Source organism: Salmo salar, chromosome ssa11 (assembly GCF_905237065.1).
Source record: "Salmo salar chromosome ssa11, Ssal_v3.1, whole genome shotgun sequence".
Lineage (NCBI taxonomy): Eukaryota > Metazoa > Chordata > Actinopteri > Salmoniformes > Salmonidae > Salmo > Salmo salar.
In genome coordinates this window covers 100957080-100981739 of record NC_059452.1, presented here as the reverse complement: position 1 = coordinate 100981739, position 24660 = coordinate 100957080, and the positions used below count along the sequence as shown (strand labels likewise).

The 24660-nt window shown below is 42.1% G+C and overlaps 1 protein-coding gene and 1 non-coding gene across 3 annotated transcripts in view; one reads left to right on the top strand and one right to left on the bottom strand.

Moving 5' to 3' along the window:
* Nucleotides 1–20527, bottom strand: part of LOC106591039 (relaxin receptor 2) — a 269349-nt gene extending 248822 nt beyond the window's left edge. Inside the window, exon 1 of one of the 2 annotated variants that reach the window (XM_045690183.1) lies at nt 19116–20527. In XM_045690183.1, the coding sequence (XP_045546139.1) occupies nt 19116–19203 (88 nt within the window). In that variant the 5' untranslated portion in view covers nt 19204–20527. The remainder of the gene's footprint in view (nt 1–19115) is intronic. The other variant, XM_045690182.1, reaches the window with a different exon arrangement.
* Nucleotides 15171–15246, top strand: trnae-uuc (transfer RNA glutamic acid (anticodon UUC)). The gene has a single exon. It is a non-coding gene; the product is annotated as a tRNA-Glu (tRNA).
* Nucleotides 20528–24660: the final 4133 nt, after the last annotated feature.

Sequence of the window (24660 nt, the reverse complement as noted above, 5' to 3'; positions counted from 1 at the left end):
ATTTTGACATTTATTTGGTTTCAAATTTGCCGCTCTTGAAATGCACCTGCTGTTGATAGGGTGCACCACGGGTGGCACGCTAGCGTCCCACATAGCCCCAAGAAGTTAACCTGTCTTTGATGACAATCCATCAGGCCACTATGAGGTCTATCTGTGTCGATTCTAAGCTTCCTGGAGCAACCGGAAGTGGTTAAAATCACCCTAAAAGTGTTTTGCCATACCCAACCTGCAGTTTGTGAGAAATATTGCATTCAACCCTGTGTAAATCAGCCAGTTCTTAATGTAAAGATTTTAAACTCAGGATTCTGTAAAAGCCTACCCCAATGAGGATATGTGTTTACTTTCAACTTCCTGTGCAAACCGGAAGTGCCTTAAATTGGGGTTATAAGAGCTGTTTCAAAGGGTTCAAAAGTTCAGATCTTTCCAAAACTTCATATGTGTGATTAGGCAACCCTCATGAACTGTAAATCAGTCATTTCTCCCAACAGATGTCAAAGAAAAACCTCACACACACACAGCAAGGACGGAGTGACACAGTGTGGGGCTTACAGACACACAGAGCCTACAATAGTTACCTTTGTTCGAACTATCAAAGAACCGTCAGACCTAGAGCTCTGAAACTTTAGAAACCTGTTCTAGAGCTCAAGTCAATAGTGCACGTGAGTTATGTGGCTCTAGAAGGTTCTCAGACCGAGGAACAGCCTCGTACATTTGCAATAACTTAAATTCATTTTGACCATCATGAAAATGATGACATTTAGAAAAGTCCCAGAGTCACAAGACTAGGTGCATTGAAACCACCTCGGTCCATAGAGACAGACCCTAACGTTTCTGTCCAATAGCTCATTCAAGGACACCGTAGCAACGCCCGGAAAATGTGGATTTTCAGCACCAATTAAGGTCGCTGCTCGGGCTCCAAATGACCTACCGAGCCGAAACTTGGGATTCGGGGTCGCCTCAGCTATGCCTACACATAATGTCAGAACTGGACCCGCAGCTAGAACGTAACTACATGTTTTATGTTTTTATTATGGTTTAAACAGAAGGCGCTGTGAATTCTGGGCCTGCTTTGAAATATGCGATAGTTGGCTTCTAAACGAGATGGAAAAAGTGGATGTGGTGTCAGTTTGTATCAGTTTGGTGTCAGAATATTATCTGATTGACTGATGGACGTGACTTGCTGGCTGACTTTTGTCCATTTTCAATATGTTTAAACAGTGATAGACCATCACCAAATTGACATGGAGAGGAACCAGAATCACTGCCTGGCCGTCCTGAGTTCATCGGGCCAGTCAATTTTGCATTCCTGCAGTATTTTTGAGCATGTCAAATTCGTGATGGTAAATGCCCATTTAAACATATTGCAAATGGACAGCCGTGCGCCTGGTGATTGGAACGGGTTACCAGAAGCACATTTTTAACCTCTCTGGGCCGTCCCACCTAGTCAACAGCCAGTGGAATCGCGTCGCGCGAAATACAAATACCTCATAAATGCTATAACTTCAATTTCTCAAACATATGACTATTTTACACCATTTTATAGATACACCTCTCCTGAATCGAACCATGTTGTCCGATTTCAAAAAGGCTTTACAGCAAAAGAAAAACATTAGATTATGTACCCAGCCCAAAATACCCAGCCCAAAATAATCACACTGCCATTTTCAAAGCAACTAGCATGCATCACAAATACCCAAAACACAGCTAAATGCAGCACTAACCTTTGACAATCTTCATCAGATGACACTCCTAGGACATCATGTTACACAATACATGCATTTTTTGTTCGATAAAGTTCATATTTATATATAAAAACAGCATTTTACATCGGCGCGTGACGTTCAGAAAATATTTTCCCTCAAATGCTTCCGGTGAATCAGCGCTACAATTTACTAAATTACTATTCGAAAACATTGGTAAATTATAATATTGTCATTCAAAGAATTATAGATTAACATCTCGTGAATGCAACTGCATTGCAAGATTTAAAAATAACTTTACTGGGAAATCACACTTTGCAATAAACGAGGTGCTATGCTCAGAAAAATAGGCTAGGCGATACAGGTTAGCGCCATCTTGGAACCATCTAAAATCCAATATACTATTGTAAATATTCCCTTACCTTTGATTATCTTCATCAGAAGGCACTTCCAGAAATCCCAGGTCCACAACAAATGTAGTTTTGTTTGAAAAAGTTAATAATTTATGTCCCAATAGCTCCTTCTTGTTAGCGCGTTCCGAAGGCTACTCATAATGTACGAGGCACACGGGACTTGTCGTCACGAATGTGCAAAAAAAATTATTTATGTTTGTTCAAACATGTCAAACGTTGTATAACATAAATCTTTAGGGCCTTTTTCAATCAGAGCTTCAATAATATTCAAGGCGGACGATTGCATTGCCTTACTAAACGTTTTGGAATGAGAGGGTACCCATGGGCGCCCGCGTCATTGTAGTAATTGTAGTAATGGCCCTCCCTCTATGACCAACTTTCCAAGCCTCTCGTTCGGTCAGTTTCTACCGGAGAAGAAACCACTGTTTCATAGGCAAAGTGTTGAAGGTGATTCAAATCAGATTTCCACTTCCTGCATGGACTCTTCTCAGGTTTTGGCCTGCCATATGAGTTCTGTTATACTCACAGACACCATTCAAACAGTTTTAGAAACTTTAGAGTGTTTTCTATCCAAATCTACTAATTATATGCATATTCTAGTTAATGGGCAGGAGTAGTAACCAGATTAAATTGGGTATGTTTTTTATCCGGCCGTGCAAATACTGCCCCCTAGCCCCAACAGGTAAAAATGTTTTTTATTGCCTTTAAGGGGGTGCAAGGGGTCCACGTTTGGGTAGGGAGCACTCCCCACCTGTGCCCATCCAATAGGGGGCACCCCTGGTCATTTTGGACATTTTTTTTTTAAATCGTTAAAAACGACAGAGTCCCACTTCTCTCATGTCACTGTGAGCGATGGGAAGCGATGGGGAGGAACCACTATCACTGCCCGGCCATCCCGAGTTCATCGGGCCAGTCAATTTTGCATTTCTGCAGTATTTTTGAGCATGTCAAATTCATGATGGTAAATGCCCATTGAAACATATTGCAAATGGACAGTACATTTGCAATAAGATTCAACAGTGAAAAAACATCACCAAATAGACATGATGAAATCAACACAACGAGCGATGGAGAGGAACCACTATCACTGCCCGGCCATCCCGAGTTCATCGGGCCAGTAAATTTTGCATTTCTGCAGTATTTTGGAGCATGTCAAATTCGTGATGGTAAATGCCCATTGAAACATATTGCAAATGGACAGCCGTGCACCTGGTGATTGGAATGGGTTACCAGAAGCACATTTTTAAAATGGTTTTTAATGCCTTTAGGGGGGAGCAAGGGGTCTACGGTTGGGTAGGGAGCACCCCCTACCCATTCCCATCCAACAACTTCTGCATCCCAAACGGCACTCCAATCCCTATTTAGGATCCCCCATAGGAGGATCCTAATACAGATACACAAAATGCTTCTCCCAGCAAGTTAACAGTGACAACGATGACCAGTGGTAGGGTTGAATAGAGGTGTTCTTATTGTATGTTACAATGCTAACATACACATATTATAAATGGCCTTGTGCCTGCAGAGAAATAAACAAAACAACTATTACAAGAGGGAGGAGGAAGGATAGAGGGGGGAGAGAAAGGGGAAAAAACAATAAGGCATCCTCAAATGATTGGCATCTTACATTCAAACAGTGAATCCTGATCTAGGATAACTTTTCAAAACATTAAGAAAAACGTTAAAAAACAACAGAGTCCCTTCTCCCTCATCATACATGACAAATAGACCATCTAGGTTGATTCATGGCTTAACATAGTGCTATATATAATTTGGGCAGTATAAATGCCATTTGGACATGGTTCACTGACTTTTGGGTTTGGAAACCGACTTCCTATGATCGTACATGGCAAATGGACATAACATCCTTATTTGGCACTTTCAATACTTTCATATTGCATTTGGACATGTCTTATGGCATTTGGCAATGGTTCACTGACTTTTGACTTTGACTTTTGAATTCCTATGAAATCATATTGCAAATGGACAAAACATATGCCTTATGGACAAGTTATTAAAAATATGACAATAAAATATGACAAAAGTATATTCATACAGTTCTTATACATGTATAATTGACAAGAAAGTCAAACAACTCAGCTCCCACAATCAATTTCTCTCAGCCAATCATCAGCCATTTGCGTACGTTTCGTGCTTGGTGAATGTTCTTCCCTATAAGCATGCTGAAAGTCTGTTGTCAATTGTTTTTTTTCAGAAGTTTACTTAGGGTTGGTAACAGGCTGACTGGTCGGCTATTTGAGCCAGTAAAAGGGGCTTTACTATTATTGGGTAGCGGAATTACTTTTGCTTCCCTCCAGGCCTGAGGGCACACACTCTCTAGTAGGCTTAGATTGAAGATATGTCAAATACGGGTGGCAATATCATCCACTATTATCTTCAGTAATGTTGCATTCAAGTTGGCTTGTCATTGTTGATGGACATCAATCATTTTTCACCTCTTTCACACCCCCTTTACTGAATTCAAAAATACAATTCTTGTCTTTCATAATTTGGTATACTTGGATGTGTAATGTCAGCGTTTGTTGCTGGCATGTCATGCCTAAATTTGCTAATCTTGCCAATGAAAAAAATCATTAAAGTAATTGGCAATATCAGTGAGTTTTGTGATGAATGAGTCATCTGATTCAATGAATGATGGTGCTGAGTTTGCCTTTTTGCCCAACATTACATTTAAGGTGCTCCTAAAGCTTTTTCTGTCATTCTTTATATCATTTATCTTTGTTTTATAGTATAGTTTCTTCTTCTTTTTATTCAGTTTAGTCACATGATTTCTCAATTTGCAGTACATTTGCCAATAGCTTGACAAGCCAGACTTATTTGCCATTCCTTTTGCCTCATCCTTCTCAACCATTCAATTTTTCAATTCCTCATCAATCCACAGGTATTTAACAGTTTTTACAGTACTTTTCTTAATGGGTTCATGCTTATTAGTAACTGGAAAAAGCAATTTCATAAATGTGTCAAGTGCAGCGTCTGTTTGCTCCTCATTACACACCACAGACCAACAAATATTATTTATGTCAAAAACAAAAGAATCACTTCAAACCTATTGTATAACCTCTTGTACACAATATTAGGCCTATCCTTTGGAACTTTGGTTTTCCTAGATATGGCTACTATATTGCGGTCACTACATCCGATGGATTTGGCTGATGCATTAAAGCAAATTTCAAATCAAATCAAATTGAATTGATCACATACACATATTTATCAGATGTTATTGCGGGTGTAGCGAAATGCTTGTGTTTCTAGCTCCACAGTGCAGTAGTATGTAACAATTCACAACAATACACCCAAATCTAAAAGTAAAAGAATGGAATTAACCTGTTATGGCTAGGGGGCAGTATTTTCACGGCTGGATAAAAAACGTACCCGATTTAATCTGGTTACTACTCCTGCCCAGTAACTAGAATATGCATATAATTATTGGCTTTGGATAGAAAACACTCCAAAGTTTCTAAAACTGTTTGAATGGTGTCTGTGAGTATAACAGAACTCAAATGGCAGGTCAAAACCTGAGAGATTCCTTTACAGGAAGTGACCTGTATGACCATTTCTTGAACTTCTTTGCCATCTCTATCTTTTACAAAGGATCTCTGCTCTAACGTGACACTTCCAACGTCTTCCATGGGCGCTCAGAGCCCGGGAAAAAACAGAATGTCGTCATCCCAGCCCCAGGCTGAAACACATTATCGCCTTTCTCAAGTGGCCGATCAAGGGACTGTGGGCTTAGGCGCGCGCCCTGGCCGCCCCCGTCTTTGTGATTTTTCCTCTGTTTGCCGAAAAGGAGATTCCCGGTCGGAATATTATCGCTTTTTTACGAGATAAATTGCGTAAAAAATTGATTTTAAACAGCGGTTGACATGCTTCGAAGTACGGTAATGGAATATTTAGAATTTTTTTGTCACGAATTGCGCCATGCGCGCGACCCTGATTTACCATTTCGGATAGTGTCTGGGACGCACGAACAAAACGCCGCTATTCGGATATAACGATGGATTATTTTGGACCAAACCAACATTTGTTATTGAAGTAGCAGTCCTGGGAGTGCATTCTGATGAAGACAACAAAAGGTAATCAAACTTTTATAATAGTAAATCTGATTTTGGTGTATGCTAAACTTGCCGGGTGTCTAAATAGCTAGCCCGTGATGGCTGGGCTATGTACTTAGAATATTGCAAAATGTGCTTTCACCAAAAAGCTATTTTAAAATCGGACATATCGAGTGCATAGAGGAGTTCTGTATCTATAATTCTTAAAATAATTGTTATGCTTTTTGTGAACGTTTATCGTGAGTAATTTAGTAAATTGTTAGCAAATTCCCCGGAAGTTTGCGGGGGGTATGCTAGTTCTGAACGTCACATGCTAATGTAAAAAGCTGTTTTTTGATATAAATATGAACTTGATTGAACAAAACATGCATGTATTGTATAACATAATGTCCTAGGTGTGTCATCTGATGAAGATCATCAAAGGTTAGTGCTGCATTTAGCTGTCTTCTGGGTTTTTGTGACATTATATGCTAGCTTGAAAAATGGGTGTCTGATTATTTCTGGCTTGGTACTCTGCTGACATAATCTAATGTTTTGCTTTCGCTGTAAAGCCTTTTTGAAATCGGACAGTGTGGTTAGATAAAGGAGAGTCTTGTCTTTAAAATGCTGTGAAATAGTCATATGTTTGAAAAATTGAAGTTTTTGTATTTTTGAGGAATTTGTCATTCGCCTATCATTGGATATTGGAGCAGGTGTTCCGCTAGCGGAACGTCTAGATGTAAGAGGTTAAGAAATACAGTTGAAGTCGGAAGTTTACATACACCTGAGCCAACTCAGTTTTTCACAATTCCTGACATTTAATCCTAGTAAAAAATTCCCTGTCTTAGGTCAGTTAGGATCATCACTTTATTTTAAGAATGTGAAATGTCACCTACCTAAGATATCACCTATTGAACAACTCTGCCATGCAGACCAACTACTATTCAAGACCATTTCCCGTGTTTACGATGCTCTTATGTCAGTACTAACACTGCCTGAGCTAGATAAACCCCGACTTAGATGGGAAAAAGATCTGGGTATTGATCTTGATGAGGGCCTATGGAGTGACCTATGCAGGGATGGTGTTACATCCACATTAAACTGATCCAGTTTAATTTCCTCCATCAGCTCTATATCACCCCATCTAGACTGCACAAGTTCAACACTGATATCTCCTCCCTATGTTTTAGATGTGGCTCAGATGAAGGAACATTCCTCCATTCCACTTGGCAGTGTTCAAAACTACACGGTTTCTGGCAGGGGGTATGCGATACCATATCCTCAATCCACGGGGTTGCATTCCCTTTAGACCCGGAGGTCTGTCTACTGGGTAACTATACTAACACCAATCTTAGGCAAAGTCATACTATAAAGCTAACAGAAATATTGCTAGCGATTGCCAAGAAATGTATTGCCTTGAAATGGAAATCGGATTCCTTCCTGCCAGTTGCAATGTGACTATCGGAAGTTAATAGTTGTATCCCACTGGAGAAAATCACTTACTGCTTGAGGAATAAGTTAAAGACATTTTACAGAATTTGGCAACCTTTTATTGACTATATGGAGAATCTCCCCTCACATCACATTGATTGAATCTCTATATAATTCTTATATAATTGTCACAAGTTTCTTCATCTTCCGACGATATAGAGGAATCGTCGTCTGAGAACGTGGACCAATACGCAGCAGAGTTGGTGCTCATCATCTTAATTTATTAAATGACGTTGAACACGAGAAAACAAGAAAACAACAAGAACGATGAAGGCCAGTTTCACAGGCTAAATGAAGACTAGCAGTGCGAAATACAACTACCCACAAAACACAAAGACAAACACACCCTATTATATAGGACTCCCAATCAAAGGCAACTCAACACACCTGCCTTCAATTGGGAGTCCAACCCCAATTAACTATAAATAGAAAACAAACCTAGAACCTATACCCACAACTAACTAAACTTAACATAGAAATACATAAACACAGAGCAGTGCCCAAACCCCCGGAATACATAAATAAAACACCCTACTACCTACACCACCACCCCGATCCATATAAAACAAATACCCTCTGCCACATCCTGACCAAACTACAACAACAAATAACCCTTAACTGGTAGGACGTGACAATAATGTTTCACACGTAATGTATAATATGTAGCTTACGGCAGGTGACCATATGATTCAATGTCTCATTATTATTATTTTTATTTTACTCTTTATTATGACTTATGTATCATGTATGTTTTTTATGTATTATGTATGTCCGTATATATAATTTTGTTTTTTATTACGCTCGTCTGTTACCGTCACCTTGTCCTTTGTTGTCTAACATATTTTCACTTTTGTTTTGATTGTTCTTAATTGGAAAATGCAAAAATAAAATATTTTTAAAAGAATGTGAAATGTCAGAACAATAGTAGAGAAAATGATTTATTTCCGCTTTTATTTCTTTCATCACATTCCCAGTGGGTCAGAAGTTTACATACACTCAATTAGTATTTGGTAGCATTGTCTTTAAATTGTTTAACTTGGGTCAAATGTTTTGGGTAGCCTTCCACAAGCTACCCACAATAAGTTGGGTGAATTTTGGCCCATTCCTCCTGACAAAGCTCATGTAACTGAGTCAGGTTTGTAGGCCTCCTAGCTCGCACACACTTTTTCAGTTCTGCCCACACATTTTCTATGGGATTGAGGTCAGGGCGTTGTGATGGTCACTCCAATACCTTGACTTTGTTGTCCTTAAGCCATTTTGCCACAACTTTGGAAGTTTTCTTGGGGTCATTGTCCATTTGGAAAACCCCTTTGTGACCAAGCTTTAACTTCCTGTCTGAATTCTTGAGATGTTGCTTCAATAAATCCATATCATTTTCCTTCTCATGCTGCCATCTATTTTGTGAAGTGCACCAGTCCCTCCTGCAGCAAAGCACCCCCACAACATGATGCTGCCACCCCCATGCTTCCCGGTTGGCATGGTGTTCTTGTCATGACTTCCGCCGAAGTCGGTCCCTCTCCTTGTTTGGGCAGCGTTCGGTGGTCGACGTCACCGGCCTTCTAGCCATTGCCGATCCACTTTTCATTTTCCATTAGTTTTGTCTTTGTTTTACACACCTGGTTTCAATTCCCCAATTACATGTTCATTATTTAACCCTCTGATTTCCCCATGGTTTTTGTGAGTGATTGTTTGTTGTATACGGTCCGTTATTTGTGGGCTAGCATTATTGCTTTGTACTTGTATACTTTTGAGTAAATTACATCTTATTACTCATATCTGTTGTCCGGCGCCTGACTCCGCTACACCAGCTCCACACAGGATTTATTACAGAATCACTCACCAAACAATTGGAGTCAGCAGGAGCAGACGCCCTCCCTGTGGCGGTAGAGGAGCACGTCCGTCCAGCAGCACGCGACCATGATACAACGTCTGCGCACCGGCATGGATCGCGTGCTGCAGACGATGGATCGTTGGAAGAGAGGAGGTTTTCCAGCGCCTCCACCAGCCCCACTATAGCAGGCCCCACTGTCCACCCCTCCTTCACCCGGTCCAAGCGGGATTCGGCTTGCGCTCCCGAGGGAGAATGATGGGACGGTTGCCGGATGCCAGGGGTTCTTACTCCCAGCTGGAACTCTACCTGGCGACCGTCCACCCAGCTCCTTCGGGACGTGAGAGCGTGTCCGCCTTGGTTTCCTGTCTCTCAGGCAAAGCCCTGGAGTGGGCCAACGCCGTATGGAGTGAAGGAGACGCGGCGTTGGACCATTACGCAGAGCTCACCCGAGCTCACCGGAGCTCACCTGAACGTCTGTTCCACCTGAGGCAGGGGACGAGGAGCGCACAGGATTTCGCTTTGGACTTCCGGTCCCTGGCCGCCAGCGCAGGATGGAACGACAGGGCCCTGATCGATCACTACTGGTGCAGTCTGCGCGAGGACGTCCGTAGGGAGTTGGCCTGCCAAGACACCATCCTCACGTTGGACCAGCTGGTGGACCTGTCCATCCGGCTGGACAACCTGCTGGCTACCCGCGGACGTCCGGATCGGGGCCTGTCAGTTCCATCCCCCAGGTCCTCCGTTCCGACGCCCATGGAGCTGGGAGGTGCTGCGCATAGGGCGACCGGAGCGGCCATTCCCTGCATCATCTGTGGCCGCAGAGGGCACACTGCTGGTCGGTGCTGGGGGGGTTCATCAGGGAGTCGAGGTAGCAGGCAGGGCACTGTAATGTCACCAGGCTCACCCAGAGCCCCCTGTTGCTCACATGTATGTGTTTATTAAATTTCCTGCATTTTCCCCGCATTCCCAGCATTCCCCGCAGCTTGGAATTTTATTGACCGTTCATTTACCCATAGTTTAGGGATCCCCCTTGTTCCTGTGGATATGCCATTTCCTGTGCACGCCCAAGATAGTCGACCATTAGGGTCAGGGCTGATTAGGGAGGCCACCGCTCCACAAGACATGGTTACGCAGGAGGGTCACAAGGAGAGAATCAGTCTCTTCCTTATTGATTCTCCTGCATTTCCCATGGTGCTGGGTCTACCCTGGTTGGCCTGTCATGACCCCACTATTTCATGGCAACAGAGGGCTCTCAAGGGGTGGTCACGAGAGTGCTCAGGGAGGTGAGGTGTGTAGGGGTTTCCATCGGTGTGACTAAGGTGGAAAGTCCAGACCAGGTCTCCACCGTGCGCATCCCCTCAGCATTTGCAGATTTGGCTCTCGCCTTCTGTAAGAAGAAGGCGACTCAATTTCCACCTCATCGACGGGGGGATTGTGCGATAAATCTCCTGGTAGGCACAGCACTTCCCAGGAGTCACGTGTATCCTCTGTCTCAGGAGGAGTTGGCGGCTATGGAAACATATGTCTCAGAATCCTTGGGGCAGGGATACATTCGGCCCTCCACTTCACCTGCCTCCTCGAGTTTCTTTTTTCTGAAGAAGAAGGATGGAGGTCTGCGCCCGTGAATTGACTATTGGGGTATCAATCAGATCACGGTGAGGTACAGCTACCCGCTGCTCTCATCGCCAGTGCGATCGAGTCAATGCACGGGGCGCGCTTCTTCACAAAATTGGATCTCAGGAGCGCTTACAACCTGGTAAGTATTCAGGAGGGGGACGAGTGGAAGACGGCATTTAATACCACCTCAGGGCACTATGAGTACCTCGTCATGCCGTACGGGTTGATGAATGCTCCATCAGTCTTCCAGGCCTTTGTTGACGAGATTTTCCAGGACCTGCACGGGCAGGGTGTAGTGGTGTATATCGACGACATTCTGATATACTCCGCTACACGCGCCGAGCATGTGTCCCTGGTGCGCAGGGTGCTTGGTCGACCGCAGAGGGTGATGTTTAGTCCCAGGGTCCTTAGCGTATTGATGAGCTATGGTATTGAACGCTGAGCTGTAATCAATGAATAGCATTCTCACATAGGTGTTCCTTTTGTCCAGGTGGAAAAGGGCAGTGTGGAGTGCAATAGAGATTGCATCATCTGTCGATCGGTTGGGGCGCTATGCAAATTGGAGTGGGTCCAGTGTTTCTGGGATAATGGTGTTGATGTGAGCCATGACCAGCCTTTCAAAGCACTTCATGGCTACAGACGTGAGTGGAATGGGTCGATAGTCGTTTAGGCAGGTTACCTTAGTGTTCTTGGGCACAGGCACTATGGTGGTCTGCTTAAAACATGTCGGTATTACAGACTCAGACTGGGAGAGCTTGAAAATGTCAGTGAAGACACTTGCCAGTTGGTCAGCGCATGCTAGCAGTACACGTTCTGGTAATCCATCTAGCCCTGCGGCTTTGTGAATGTTGACCTGTTTAAAGGTCTTACTCACATAGGCTGCGGAGAGAGTGATCACACAGTCTTCCGGAACAGCTGGTACTCTCATGCATGTTTCAGTGTTATTTGCCTCGAAGCGAGCATAGAAGTAGTTTAGCTCATCTGGTAGGCTTGTGTCACTGAGCAGTTCTCGGCTGTGCTTCCCTTTGTAGTCTGTAATGGTTTGCAAGCCCTGCCACATCCGACGAGAGTCAGAGCCGGTGTAGTACGATTCGATCTTAGTCCTGTATTGACGCTTTGCCTGTTTGATGGTTCATCGGAGGGCATAGCAGGATTTCTTATAAATCCCACTCCATGAAAGCGGCAGCTCTAGCCTTTAGCTCAGTGCGGATGTTGTCTGTAATCCATGGCTTCTGGTTTGGGTATGTACGTATGGTCACTGTGGGGATGACATCGTCGATGGATTGATGAAACCAATGACTGATGTGGTGTACTCCTCAATGCAATTGGAGGAATCCCGGAACATGTTCCAGTCTGTGCTAGCAAAACAGTCCTGTAGCTTAGCATCTGCTTCATCTGACAACTTTTTAATTGAGCTAGTCACTGGTGCTTCTTGCTTTAATTTTTGCTTGTAAGCCGGAATTAGAAGGATAGAATTATAGTCAGATTTGCCAAATGGAGAGCGAGGAAGAGCTTTGAATGTGTCTCTGTGTGTGGAGTAAAGGTGGTCCAGAGTTTTTTTCCCCTCTGGTTCCACATTTAACCTCTATGGGCTAGGTGGGACATTTGCGTCCCACCCCTAGTCAACAGCCAGTGGAATCCCCTGGCGCGATATTAGAAATGCTATTACTTCAATTTCTCAAACATATGACTATTTTACACCATTTTAAAGACAAGACTCTCGTTAACCTGTTAGGGCTAGGGGGCAGCATTGACACGGCTGGATAAAAAACATACCCGATTTAATCTGGTTACCACTCCTACCCAGTAACTAGAATATGCATATACTTATTACATATGGATAGAAAACACCCTAAATTTTCTAAAACTGTTTGAATGGTGTCTGTGAGTATAACAGAACTCAAATGGCAGGTCAAAACCTGAGAGATTCCTTTACAGGAAGTGGCCTGTCTGACCATTTGTTGAACTTCTTTTCCATCTCTATCATTTACTAAGGATCTCGGCTCTAACGTGACACTTCCCACGTCGTCCATAGGCGCTCAGAGCCCGGGAAAAAACAGAATGTCGTCATTCCAGCCCCAGGCTGAAACACATTATCGCCTTTCTCAAGTGGCCGATCAAGAGACACTAGCTTATGCGCGTGACCCCGACCGCCCCCGCCTTTGGGATTTTTTCCTCTGTTTGCCGAAAAGGAGATTCCCTGTCGGAATATTATCGCTTTTCTACGAGAAAAATGTCGTAAAAATTGATTTTAAACAGCAGTTGACATGCTTCGAAGTACGGTAATGGAATACTTAGAATTTTATTGTCACGAATTGCGCCATGCGCGTGACACTTCTTTACTATTTCGGAACGCTGGAACGCACGAACAAAACGCCGCTATTCGGATATAACGATGGATTATTTTGGACCAAACCAACATTTGTTATTGAAGTAGCAGTCCTGGGTGTGTATTCTGACGAAGACAACAAAAGGTAATGAAATTTTATAATAGTAAATATGATTATGGTGAGTGCTAAACTTGCCGGGTGTCTAAATAGCGAGCCCGTGATGCCTGGGCTATGTACTTAGAATATTGCAAAATGTGCTTTCACCAAAAAGCTATTTTAAAATCGGACATATCGAGTGCATAGAGGAGGTCTGTATCTATAATTCTTAAAATAATTGTTATGCTTTTTGTGAACGTTTATCGTGCGTAATTTAGTAAAATGTTAGCGAATTCCCCAGAAGTTTGCGGGGGGTATGCTAGTTCTGAACGTCACATGCTAATGTAAAAAGCTGGTTTTTGATATAAATATGAACTTGATTGAACAAAACATGCATGTATTGTATAACATAATGTCCTAGGGTTGTCATCTGATGAAGATCATCAAAGGTGAGTGCTGCATTTAGCTGTCTTCTGGGTTTTGGTGACATTATATGCTGGCTTGAAAAATGGGTGTCTGATTATTTCTGGCTTGGTACTCTGCTGACATAATCTAATGTTTTGCTTTCGTTGTAAAGCCTTTTTGAAATCGGACAGTGTGGGGTGTTTTCTATCCAAATCAAACAATTATATGCATATTCTAGTTACTGGGCAGGAGTAGTAACCAGATTAAATCGGGTACGTTTTTTATCCGGCCGTGCAAATACTGCCCCCTATCCCCAACAGGTTAACATGCAGATAGAAATTTGGTAAAAAGGATTTAAGTTTCCCTGCATTAAAGTCTCCAGCTACTAGAAACGCCACCTCTGGGTGAGCGTTTTCTTGTTTGCTTATGGCGGAATGCAGCTCATTCAATGCTGTCTTAGTGCCAGCCTCTGACTGTGGTGGTATGTAAACAGCTATGAAAAATATAGATGAAAACTCTCTTGGTAGATAGTGTGGTCTACAGCTTATCATGAGATACTCTACATTAGGCGAGCAATAGCTCGAGACTTCCTTAGATATATGCTGTTATTTACAAAAATACATAGTCCGCCGCCCCTTGTCTTACCAGATGCCGCTGTTCTATCCTGCCGGTACAGCATATAACCAGCCAGCTGTATGTCGATAGTGTCGTTGTTCAGCCACGACTCCGTGAAGCATAAGATATTACAGTTTTGAATGTCCCATTGGTAGTTTAATCTTGCGCGTAGGTCATCGATTTTATTATCCAAAGATTGCACGTTTGCTAGCAGAATGGAAGGAAGTGGTGGTTTATTCGCCTACGAATTCTCAGAAGGCAGACAGCCCTTTGGCCCCTTTTTCTCCGCCTCCTCTTCACTCAAATCACGGAGATCGGGGCCTGTTCCAGAGAAACAGTATATCGTCGCGTCGGGCTCGTCAGACTCGTTAAAGGAAAAAAAGGGTTCTGCCAGTCCGCGGTGAATCATCACAGTCCTGATGTCCAGAAGTTATTTTCAGTCATAAGAGACGTAGCGGCAACATTAAGTACAAAATAATTTAAAAAAATAAGTTACAAACAACGCAAATAAACGAACAATAAAACACAATTGTGTAGGGACTCATAAAACGTCTGCCTTCTTCTCCGGCGCCATGATTGTCATTTCACACATGTTATCCAGATACTGACTGTTAGCACTTGGTGGTCCCGTGTGGCTCAGTTGGTAGAGCATGGTGTTTTCAACGCCAGGGTTGTGGGTTCGATTCCCACGGGGCACCAGTATGGAGAAAAAAAATGTATGAAATGTATGCATTCACTACTGTAAGTCGCTCTGGATGAGAGCGTCTGCTAAATGACTAAAATGTAAATGTAAAAAATGTGGTCTATAGCAGCTTCCCACAAGAATGGGCTTTAGGTGTGGCAGATGAACCTGTAGCCATATTACTTCTACAGTATTTAACATGAGATCCTCTTTAAGTTTTACAGGAATGTAATTCTGAATCTAAACAGTAACAGCTCCACCATTGGCATTTCTGTATATTCTGTAGATGTTATAAACGTGTTGCTACCACTGTATCATCAAATGTATTATCTAAGTGAGTTTCAGAGATTGTCAGAATAGCAATGTCATCTGTTACTAGCAAATTATTGATTTCACAAACCTTGTTTTTTAAGCTACATATGTTAACGTGGGCTATTTTTAGCACTTTTCTGGGATCCTTGATTGTTTTCATTGCTTTACTGGGAAACTTAGCGGAAGTAGACATGCTCATGTTATTTGTGTTAGTGCAGGATGAGCTGCACACAGCGGACTTCCTACTAGGGCACACCACCTCAGTGCTAACAGTATAACTCTGGTTCATAGGAACATGATTATTGCATACAATAGCTGTAGGATGAGCAGAAGCATTCAGGACAGTAAGAGGGACATGAATTAGGTTACTTACATTGTGTCTTCCAACACCCATGGGATAATGTAACATTTCTCAGCGACACAATGGTAGGGATTAACTGAGCTGGGCTTGGGTCATTGATAAGTAATTGTCTTATAATGCTGTAAATGAATCCATGATCCCAAATGATTAGGGTGGATCCAATCCTCAAGCAGAGAGGCAATCTTCAGCTGTTCTGAACTGCCCTTCATAATGTCATTGAATCCCTCATTAACTATGATAGACTCAATTTCCTGAAGCAGGTTTAAAATGTTTGGGAGCAGGTTATTGATGTCCTGTACTCGTGCTACTGGATAGCACAACGATTTTGCTCCAGGCACTGAGACTTTTCTCACCATTGAACTCCCCAATACAGGGATCAGGAGTTAGAAATCACCTTCACATGGAGGAGAAGGATAGTCCACTTTCCTCACACACAACACACACACACACACACACACACACACACACACACACACACACACACACACACACACACACACACAGGGAGGGGAAAGACAGGACACCTCCCACACAGAGGAGGAAAGAGGCTATTGTTGTGTGATTGGAACTGTGGGATTTGACAGAGTGCCGCTTACAAAAGGTACCCACGCACGCACATAAACACACATACAAGCTGGATGTCACACATACAGACTGTGCGGACTCACACACACCAGTTGACTATTTGACATGAGTTTCATCCGGCCCGCAAAAACACAAACACACACACGCACTTGCGTGCGTCTCATGGGACAAAAGTACTCAGCTGCAGCGAAGTACCGATTATATATTGCATAATTAGTGTATGACAACACATCAAACACACACACAAACACACCTGGTGACTCACCTCATACAACTAACTATATGATACACAAATCTCATCAAATCTGTCTGTACTAGTTATAATTTAGCCTGCCAAGTGTCCCTCTTCATTTTCCTATAATTATACACACACACACACACACACACACACACACACACACACACACACACACACACACACACACACACACACAACGAGAGAGAGAGAGATAAAGTTGGAATCTTTTCAATAATAGCTGCAGAGATTGGATTGTTTTGTACTTCTATGTTAATTAAAGAGTCTCGGACTATTAAGTCACTGATTCCTTTTACCAGGCATCAGAAGATAGACCGGATCCCAGTTCCTTTTTCAGGACCAAGCTTTCTGCTGCCAATTCTATTTCTACACAATCAAACAGCTTGTCCCCCATTCTCATAGACACACACACCACACACACTTCCTCCTGAATCACGCACTCGCATTCGCCTGCTTCTCAATTTCACATCTTGGAGACCAGTCAGCGGCAAGCTGATTGCAGGCAGGAATCCGATAATATATAATAATATATGCCATTTAAAGAGATGCTTTTATCCAAAACGTGATACATTATTACGTGTATATATTTTACATATGGGTGGTCCCAGGAATCAAACCCACTACCCTGGTGTTACAAGCTCTACAAAGGACTGGTTAAATTGTGTTCCACCATGTACGGAGACTCAGGCTGCGTCTCAAGTGGCACCTAATTCACTAAACAGTGCTTTTACTTTTGACCAAGGCCCATACAGGTCTGATCAACAGTAATGCACACTATATAGCAAATAGGGTGGCATTTGGGAGACACTCTCAACCATGAGGAGCACCTACTTATCTGATCATAATTTCTGATTTACACAGTAACTATAAATTATTTGATTAACTCAGAGTCTGAACAATCATGTTATCCAATGAAATCGATAGTCCCTGGTCCTTTTATGTTCAGGATAGGCTACTGCTGAAATGTTATTAAAACTCTGAATCTTCATTGAAAGGTATTTGGCACTAAGTCTGCTGTGGTCTTGCACTATGTCCCTTTCCTCTCAATGGGACCAACCTTGATAATATAAACGCTAATTAGCACATGGTTTATATGTTATGCAATTTGTTGATATAATGTGAATGATAGTTTCAAAATAAAAAACGAACAAATTCATTAAATAGGCTACAATTTGTACAAATAGTAGGCCATCTGAACACTTATTTACTACACTCTTGAAAAAGAAGAGTGCTATCTAGAACCTAAAGTGGTGATTTGGCTGTCCCCATAGCAGAATCCTTCGAAGAACCCTTTTTAGTTCCAGGTAGAACCCTTTTGAGGTCCATGTAGAACCCTTTACACCGATGTTTCTACATGAAACCCCAAAGAGTTCTACCTGGAACCAAAAAAAGGTTTTACCTGGAACCAAAAAGGGTTCTCCTATGGGGACAGCCGAAGAATCCTTTTGGAACACCTTTTTCTAAAAGTGTACAGTGCAGTGATAAGATATATTTAAAGCTAGTGGTGGTTGATGGACCAACCTTGATGAATAAATACATTTAAAACAAAAAAACGTGCAAATGGTTTATACATTTGTTATTATATAAGACCTATAAATAGTTTTACAAATACTGAGCTAATGTCCACTGGCTAGTAAGTAATATGCAACATTGGGAGATAAGGAGTCTTTGGTGATGGGTGATACATTGACGCACATAAGAACACTGGGTGATGTGTGTTTATGACGGTTGAATTCCTCGTCTGCAGTCAAAACTTCTTTAAAACTTTCTCCAAATAAACGATTAATAGTAGGATACAAATGGAATATAGTGGTAGTGTGAAAATCTTTCAATGATGTCATAATAATCTATAACAGACCTTACGGTAATTATTTGTGAGTCACGCAGATATTCTTGCTATTCCTTGAAGACTTTAAAAACAGAAGTGTATATTCAACCGGCATAGGGATCAAAATGGATTTAAGTTATAGGGTTTTAAGTAGCTATAGCCGGTTGTCAAATTCGGATTAAGGTTAGGTATTCTATAGTTTCAGTAGACAACTTTCAGTGAACAACAGTGAGACAGCTTTGAAGTCTGTAAAACATATCGAACGTAATAAACCCATGCAATTTTCATAGAAGATTATTGGACGCACAACCGGTGCGCTATGACAAATTGGCTACATTTGCATCAAAATACAGAATAAAGGACAAAGTTAAAGTGTATGCTATACGTTTTTATAAATGCGGGAGTATAATCATTTTCTCAGCTGGCCGAAGAAAATGAGTTTACCTGGTGCCAATAGCAAATAATATAGGCACCATGCAGGTAAACATCAGTAATACATTTAGTTATTATGAAATAAAATATTGTTCATTCTAGTTTAACCTACCCCCGGTTGCCATTTCAGACAGGTGCATGAGCAGCAGAATAACCGATAGTACATCCAGCATCGGTATGGGAACTTTACCGCGTCTCATGTTCCTTGTTTTGGGGTCAGTTGTCTGTGATCCAGATAGCGCTCCACAGTAGGAATTCCCTCGCGACACCGCCGGTGTTGCTCAACATTCTGCCGGTAACGAACATGACAGCAGAACCGTGACAGTGACACGCGGTCCCATATCAGATCACTATATCAAAGCAGAGGGCGTTAAAAAAACTAGACTAATAACTGAGCAAGGAAAAGCTGGTCGGTGTGCGTTAACAGACTTCATCTCTCTCTCTCTCTCTCTCTCTCCTTCACACAGCCAGGTTCACAGACGCGAGTAAGGGGGGCTTCCTAACAAGTTGAAGACGAACGAGGGATCTCGTGCTGCGGCTGACAGTCAGACCAAGACCATTTTCACATTGATTATAGCAAATGGACATTTTCGAGAAGTTCTCGAGAGGTAACGATTCTCGAGAGACAATACTGTTGTCTACATTTTACCTCGGGAGGTCGCGCAGAAAAAAATCGCCTACAGTTCCCCCATCTATGTAGTGGGTACGATACCGTGGGTAAATCTATTTTTTACAATAACGTTTGAATTGATCGTCATAGAAAAAATAAGTGCTAATTATTCTAAAAAGGTCTGGCCTATTTTTACAACCTTTGATTTGCATAAAAAGTAAAGTGTTGATTTGATAAAATAATCAAATCATATTAAAACGCATTTAAATATCTTGTTCGCAATAACTTATGCATTGATTGTTGTAGAAACATCAAAACAAGTGTAAGTTATTCTAAAAAGACCTGGCCTACTTTTACAACCTGTCACGACTTCCGCCGAGCTCGGTTCCTCTCCTTGTTCGGGCGGCGTTCGGCGGTCGACGTCACCGGTCTTCTAGCCATCGCTGATCCATCTTTCATTTTCTATTGGTTTTGTCTTTATTTTCTACACACCTGGTTTTCATTATCCAATTCCATGTTCATGTCCATGTTTGTTGTGCGTGATTATTTCTATGTTCAGTTCGGTTCATGATGCCTGGTTTTTCCACGGGTGCTGTGTTCACCCGTGCGTAATATTTACCGTTGGTCTTTGGTCAAGTGTATTTGTTTACCTTGTGCCTTTATTTTTTGAGTAAAGTACGTTACTCACTCATTCTGCTCTCCTGCGCCTGACTTCATGCACCAGCTACACTCACCTTCTGACAGGACCTGCATCAAAAGTCGTGTTGATTGTCTAGTAATAATCAGGTTATATAAAATTGTAATTAAATCTATTATCCTCAATAGTTTTTTCATGAATTGTCATAGAAACATCAAACTAAATCCAAATTAGTCAAACCCTCAATGGATCTGACGCAAGACATCACCGCCATACAAGTTTCGGCTTTACCAATTGTGTTACAGAATTACCTGCGTTGGAATTTAGCACACCATCTCACAGTACTCTCTCAGAGACAAAATATGTAACTTGCCCTTCACACCTCTGGCCCTAACCAACCCGATTGGTTGCTAGGGACCAGGTTGCCAAATGCCTTATCACACCGTCGGGTCAGCCAATCACAGGCAGTAATCTTGGGTTTCAGATCCCCAATTCCTGCGGCCCCTTCTCCGTCTTCTTCTAGCAGTTGCAGAGAGAGCGTCAAGCTCCTCTTCCTTGCCAAACACAACTGGACTCATTCCCATATCTGTGGGATGGTGTGCGTGTATAAAGTAAGTTGTGGAAACTATCAGTGTATAGTACTGCTGGTTGTTCAATATTAGCTTTTAGTTCTATACAGTTCTTTGCCAATAGTTTCTTCTCTATTCTGTAAGGTGCTGTGTCTGTGCCTTCTTGCCCTGGTGTATTCATTTGGTATGTGAATATTCATTGCCTCTATTTTCTCCTGTTAGAGAACCACTACCATTCTACTTTCTATATGCCTGCCTGTGTATAGCAATACAGTATCCCTGTGTGTAACTGTGAGGTTGAATTATTCCCCATCTCCTCTGACCGACAAAGTACGCAGAGCCAAACGGTATGTAATTACTGAGCACTACGTTGTGTAATTAAGGAGCACAATGGTGTGTAATTACTGAGCACAGTGTGTAACTATTGATGTACAGTTGAAGTCGGGAGTTTACATGCACCTTAGCCAAATACATTTAAACTCAGTCTTTCACAATTCCTGACATTTAATCCTAGTAAATATTCCCTGTCTTAGTTCATTTAGGATCACCACTTTATTTTAAGAATGTGAAATGTCAAAATAATAGTAGAGAAAATGAGTTATTTCAGCTTTTATTTATTTCATCACATTCCCAGTGAGTCAGAAGTTTTTGTAGTAGTATTTGTAGTAGTATTTGGTAGCATTGCTTTTAAATTGTTAAACTTGGGTCAAACATTTTGGGTAGCCTTCCACAAGCTTCCCACAATAAGTTGGGTGAATTTTGGCCCATTCCTCCTGACAGAGCTGGTGTAACTGAGTCAGGTTTGTAGGCCTCCTTGCTCGCACCCTTTTTCAGTTCTGCCCACACATTTTCTATGGGATTGAGGTCAGGGCTTTGTGATGGCCACTCCAATACCTTAACTTTGTTGTCCTTAAGCCATTTTGCCATAACTTTGGAAGTATGCTTGGGGTCATTGTCCGTTTGGAAGACCCATTTGCGAGCAAGCTTTAACTTTTTGACTGATGTCTTGAGATGTTGCTTCAATATAGCCACATCATTTTCCTTCCTCATGAAGCCATCTATTTTGTGAAGTGCACCAGTCTCTCCTGCAACAAAGCACCCCCACAACATGATGCTGCCACCCCTGTGCTTCATGGTTGGGATGGTGTTCTTCGGCTTTCAAGCCTCCCCCTTTTTCCTCCTAACATAACGATGGTCATTATGGTCAAACAGTTCTATTTTTGTTTCATCAGACCAGAGGACATTTCCCCAAGTCTCCTTCCTGAGCGTTAAGATGGTTGCGTGGTCCCATGATGTTTATACTTGCGTACTATTGTTTGCACAGATGAACGTGGTACCTTCAGCCGTTTGGAAATTGCTCCCAAGGATGAACCAGATTTGTGGAGGTCTAACATTTTTTTCCGAGGTCTTGGCTGATTTCTTTTGATTTTCCCATGATGTCAAGCAAAGAGGCACTGAGTTTGAAGGTAGGCCTTGAAATACATCCACAGGTACACCTCCAATTGACTCAAATGATGTCAATTATCCAATCAGAAGCTTCTAAAGCCATGACAGAATTTTCTGGAATTTCCCAAGCTGTTTAAAGGCAGAGTCAACTTAGTGTATGTAAACTTCTGACCCACTAGAATTGTGATACAGTGAATTATAAGTGAAATAATCTGTCTGTAAACAATTGTTGGAAAAATTACTTGTGTCATGCATAAGTCGGTCCTAACCGACTTGCCAAAACTATCATTTGTTAACGAGAAATTTGTGGAGTGGTTGAAAAACGAGTTTTAATGACTCCAACCTAAGTGTATGTATACTTCCGACTTCACCTGTACATGCAACTGTCGACTGTCGGTTAGGACATCTACTTTGTGCATGACACAAGTAATTTTTCCAGCAATTGTTTGTTGGAACAAAGCCCTGACCTCAATCCCATAGAAACATTGTGGGCAGAACTGAAAAAGTGTGTGCGAGCAAGGGGGCCTGCAAACCTGACTCAGGTACACCCTTGTCTGCCCAGTGTCCTGACCACTGTTTTGATTCAAGGAACTTATGAAGACAACACTGAGTGACTTGTTCCTGCCAAAATAACTCCACAACCCTGAAGACCTCCACCTGGCTGCCACCACAACCCTGAAGACCTCCACCTGGCTGCCACCACAACCCTAAAGACCTCCACCTGGCTGCCACCACAACCCTGAAGACCTGGTTAGAGCGTTGGACTAGTAACCGAAAGGTTGCAAGATTGAATCCTGGAGCTGAGAAGGTAAAAATCTGTTGTTCTACCCCTGAACAGTTAACCTACTTTTGGGATGTCTGACAAACACGTTCTAGTTCTGCCACCTTTCACCGTAAATGCGGAAGTGCAACATCGGTGGATTGAGACACAGATCATTCAACAAGCAAAGATCTCTAGCTCAAATAGGCAGATATTGATAGGGGTTTAATTACTATGCTAATTAGATTTCTGACACAGTGCAGACATCGACTCTTATCTTTTCATATGCAAGGCTCGTATTCCTGACCTATAACAAAGAGTACTAAAACATTTTAGTGCGTGATGACATTGCAACTGTTAACTCCTATGTTTGCCATGAGTCTAATAACTATGATCTTGTTATTCTCCATTATTATTTATCTTTGTAACCCCTGCTAACTGACATAACGTAACGTATGACTGATTAACACTATTCAACTGGAAATCTGTCTCATGTTCCTTTCAGTCTATAGTTCAAGTCAGTGTTTAACCAACACAAACATCTAGTTCCACCAATATCTAATCTGGACATGACATGTTGGGTTTGCTCCTGAGTAGCGCAGCCGTCTAAGGCATTGCATCTCAGTATTAGAGGCCTTACTACAGACCCTGGTTCAATTCCAGACTGTATCACAACTGACCGTGATTGGGAGTCCCATAGGGCGGCGCACAATTGGCCCAGACTTGTCCGGGTTAGGGTTTGGCCGGGATAGGCCGTCATAGTAAATAAGAATTAGTTCTTAACTGACTTGCCTAGTTAAATAAAGGTTAAATAAAAAATATCAGTGTTTCGTTACTTGTCATGTTTTGTGTTTTTTATGGACCCAAGGAAGAGTAACTTCTGCTTCTTCAAAAAACTAATGGGGATCCAAATAAACAAATAAACTGTTGCTCCCCATGGTGCACCCTGGCGTCATCACATGACCTAATGACCAGCATTCCCACTGGCCATCCCGGTCAGCTAAGAGGCCCGCTGTAATTATTTTCATGGTAAATAGTCTGACTACAGTTCACTCTGGGCTCACAACAATCCTTAACCATTTTGATATGTCTACAGTAAATATTATCAGACCGTTTTCTCAGCAGTGTTGCAATAACGCGCACACAATAGCCCTATTTCCTCTAGCCTATGTTTATAAACTTACTTTTCTATCTTTTTCCAAAGAGAAGTTTCTATGCGTAATGTGTAAAGATGATGTCTGTCTAATCCTAAAATCTATTTCTGGGTTCTAGAATTTAGACACGAGAGTGAATCTTTGTTTTTACCCCGGAGACTTTGTAAATGTGTCATAGATAATGCGATTGAACCGTGTTTATTAACGTGAAAAAGATAACTGCCATAATGCGATTGAAACGTGTTTATTAAGATCAAAAGGATAACTGCGGTTAAAAAATACAGTACGCTCCATCTGTTCCATGCGCACGCCACCTCAAGCGACAGAGAGATTACATCTAATGGAATTCAATAGGTGTGTCCCAAATGGCACCCTATTCCAATAGTGCTCTGGTCAAAAGTAGTTCACTAAGTACAGAACTGGGTGCCATTTTGGGAGACATTTTAACGCTCTGGAGCCCTTGTATCCCATACATAATCCA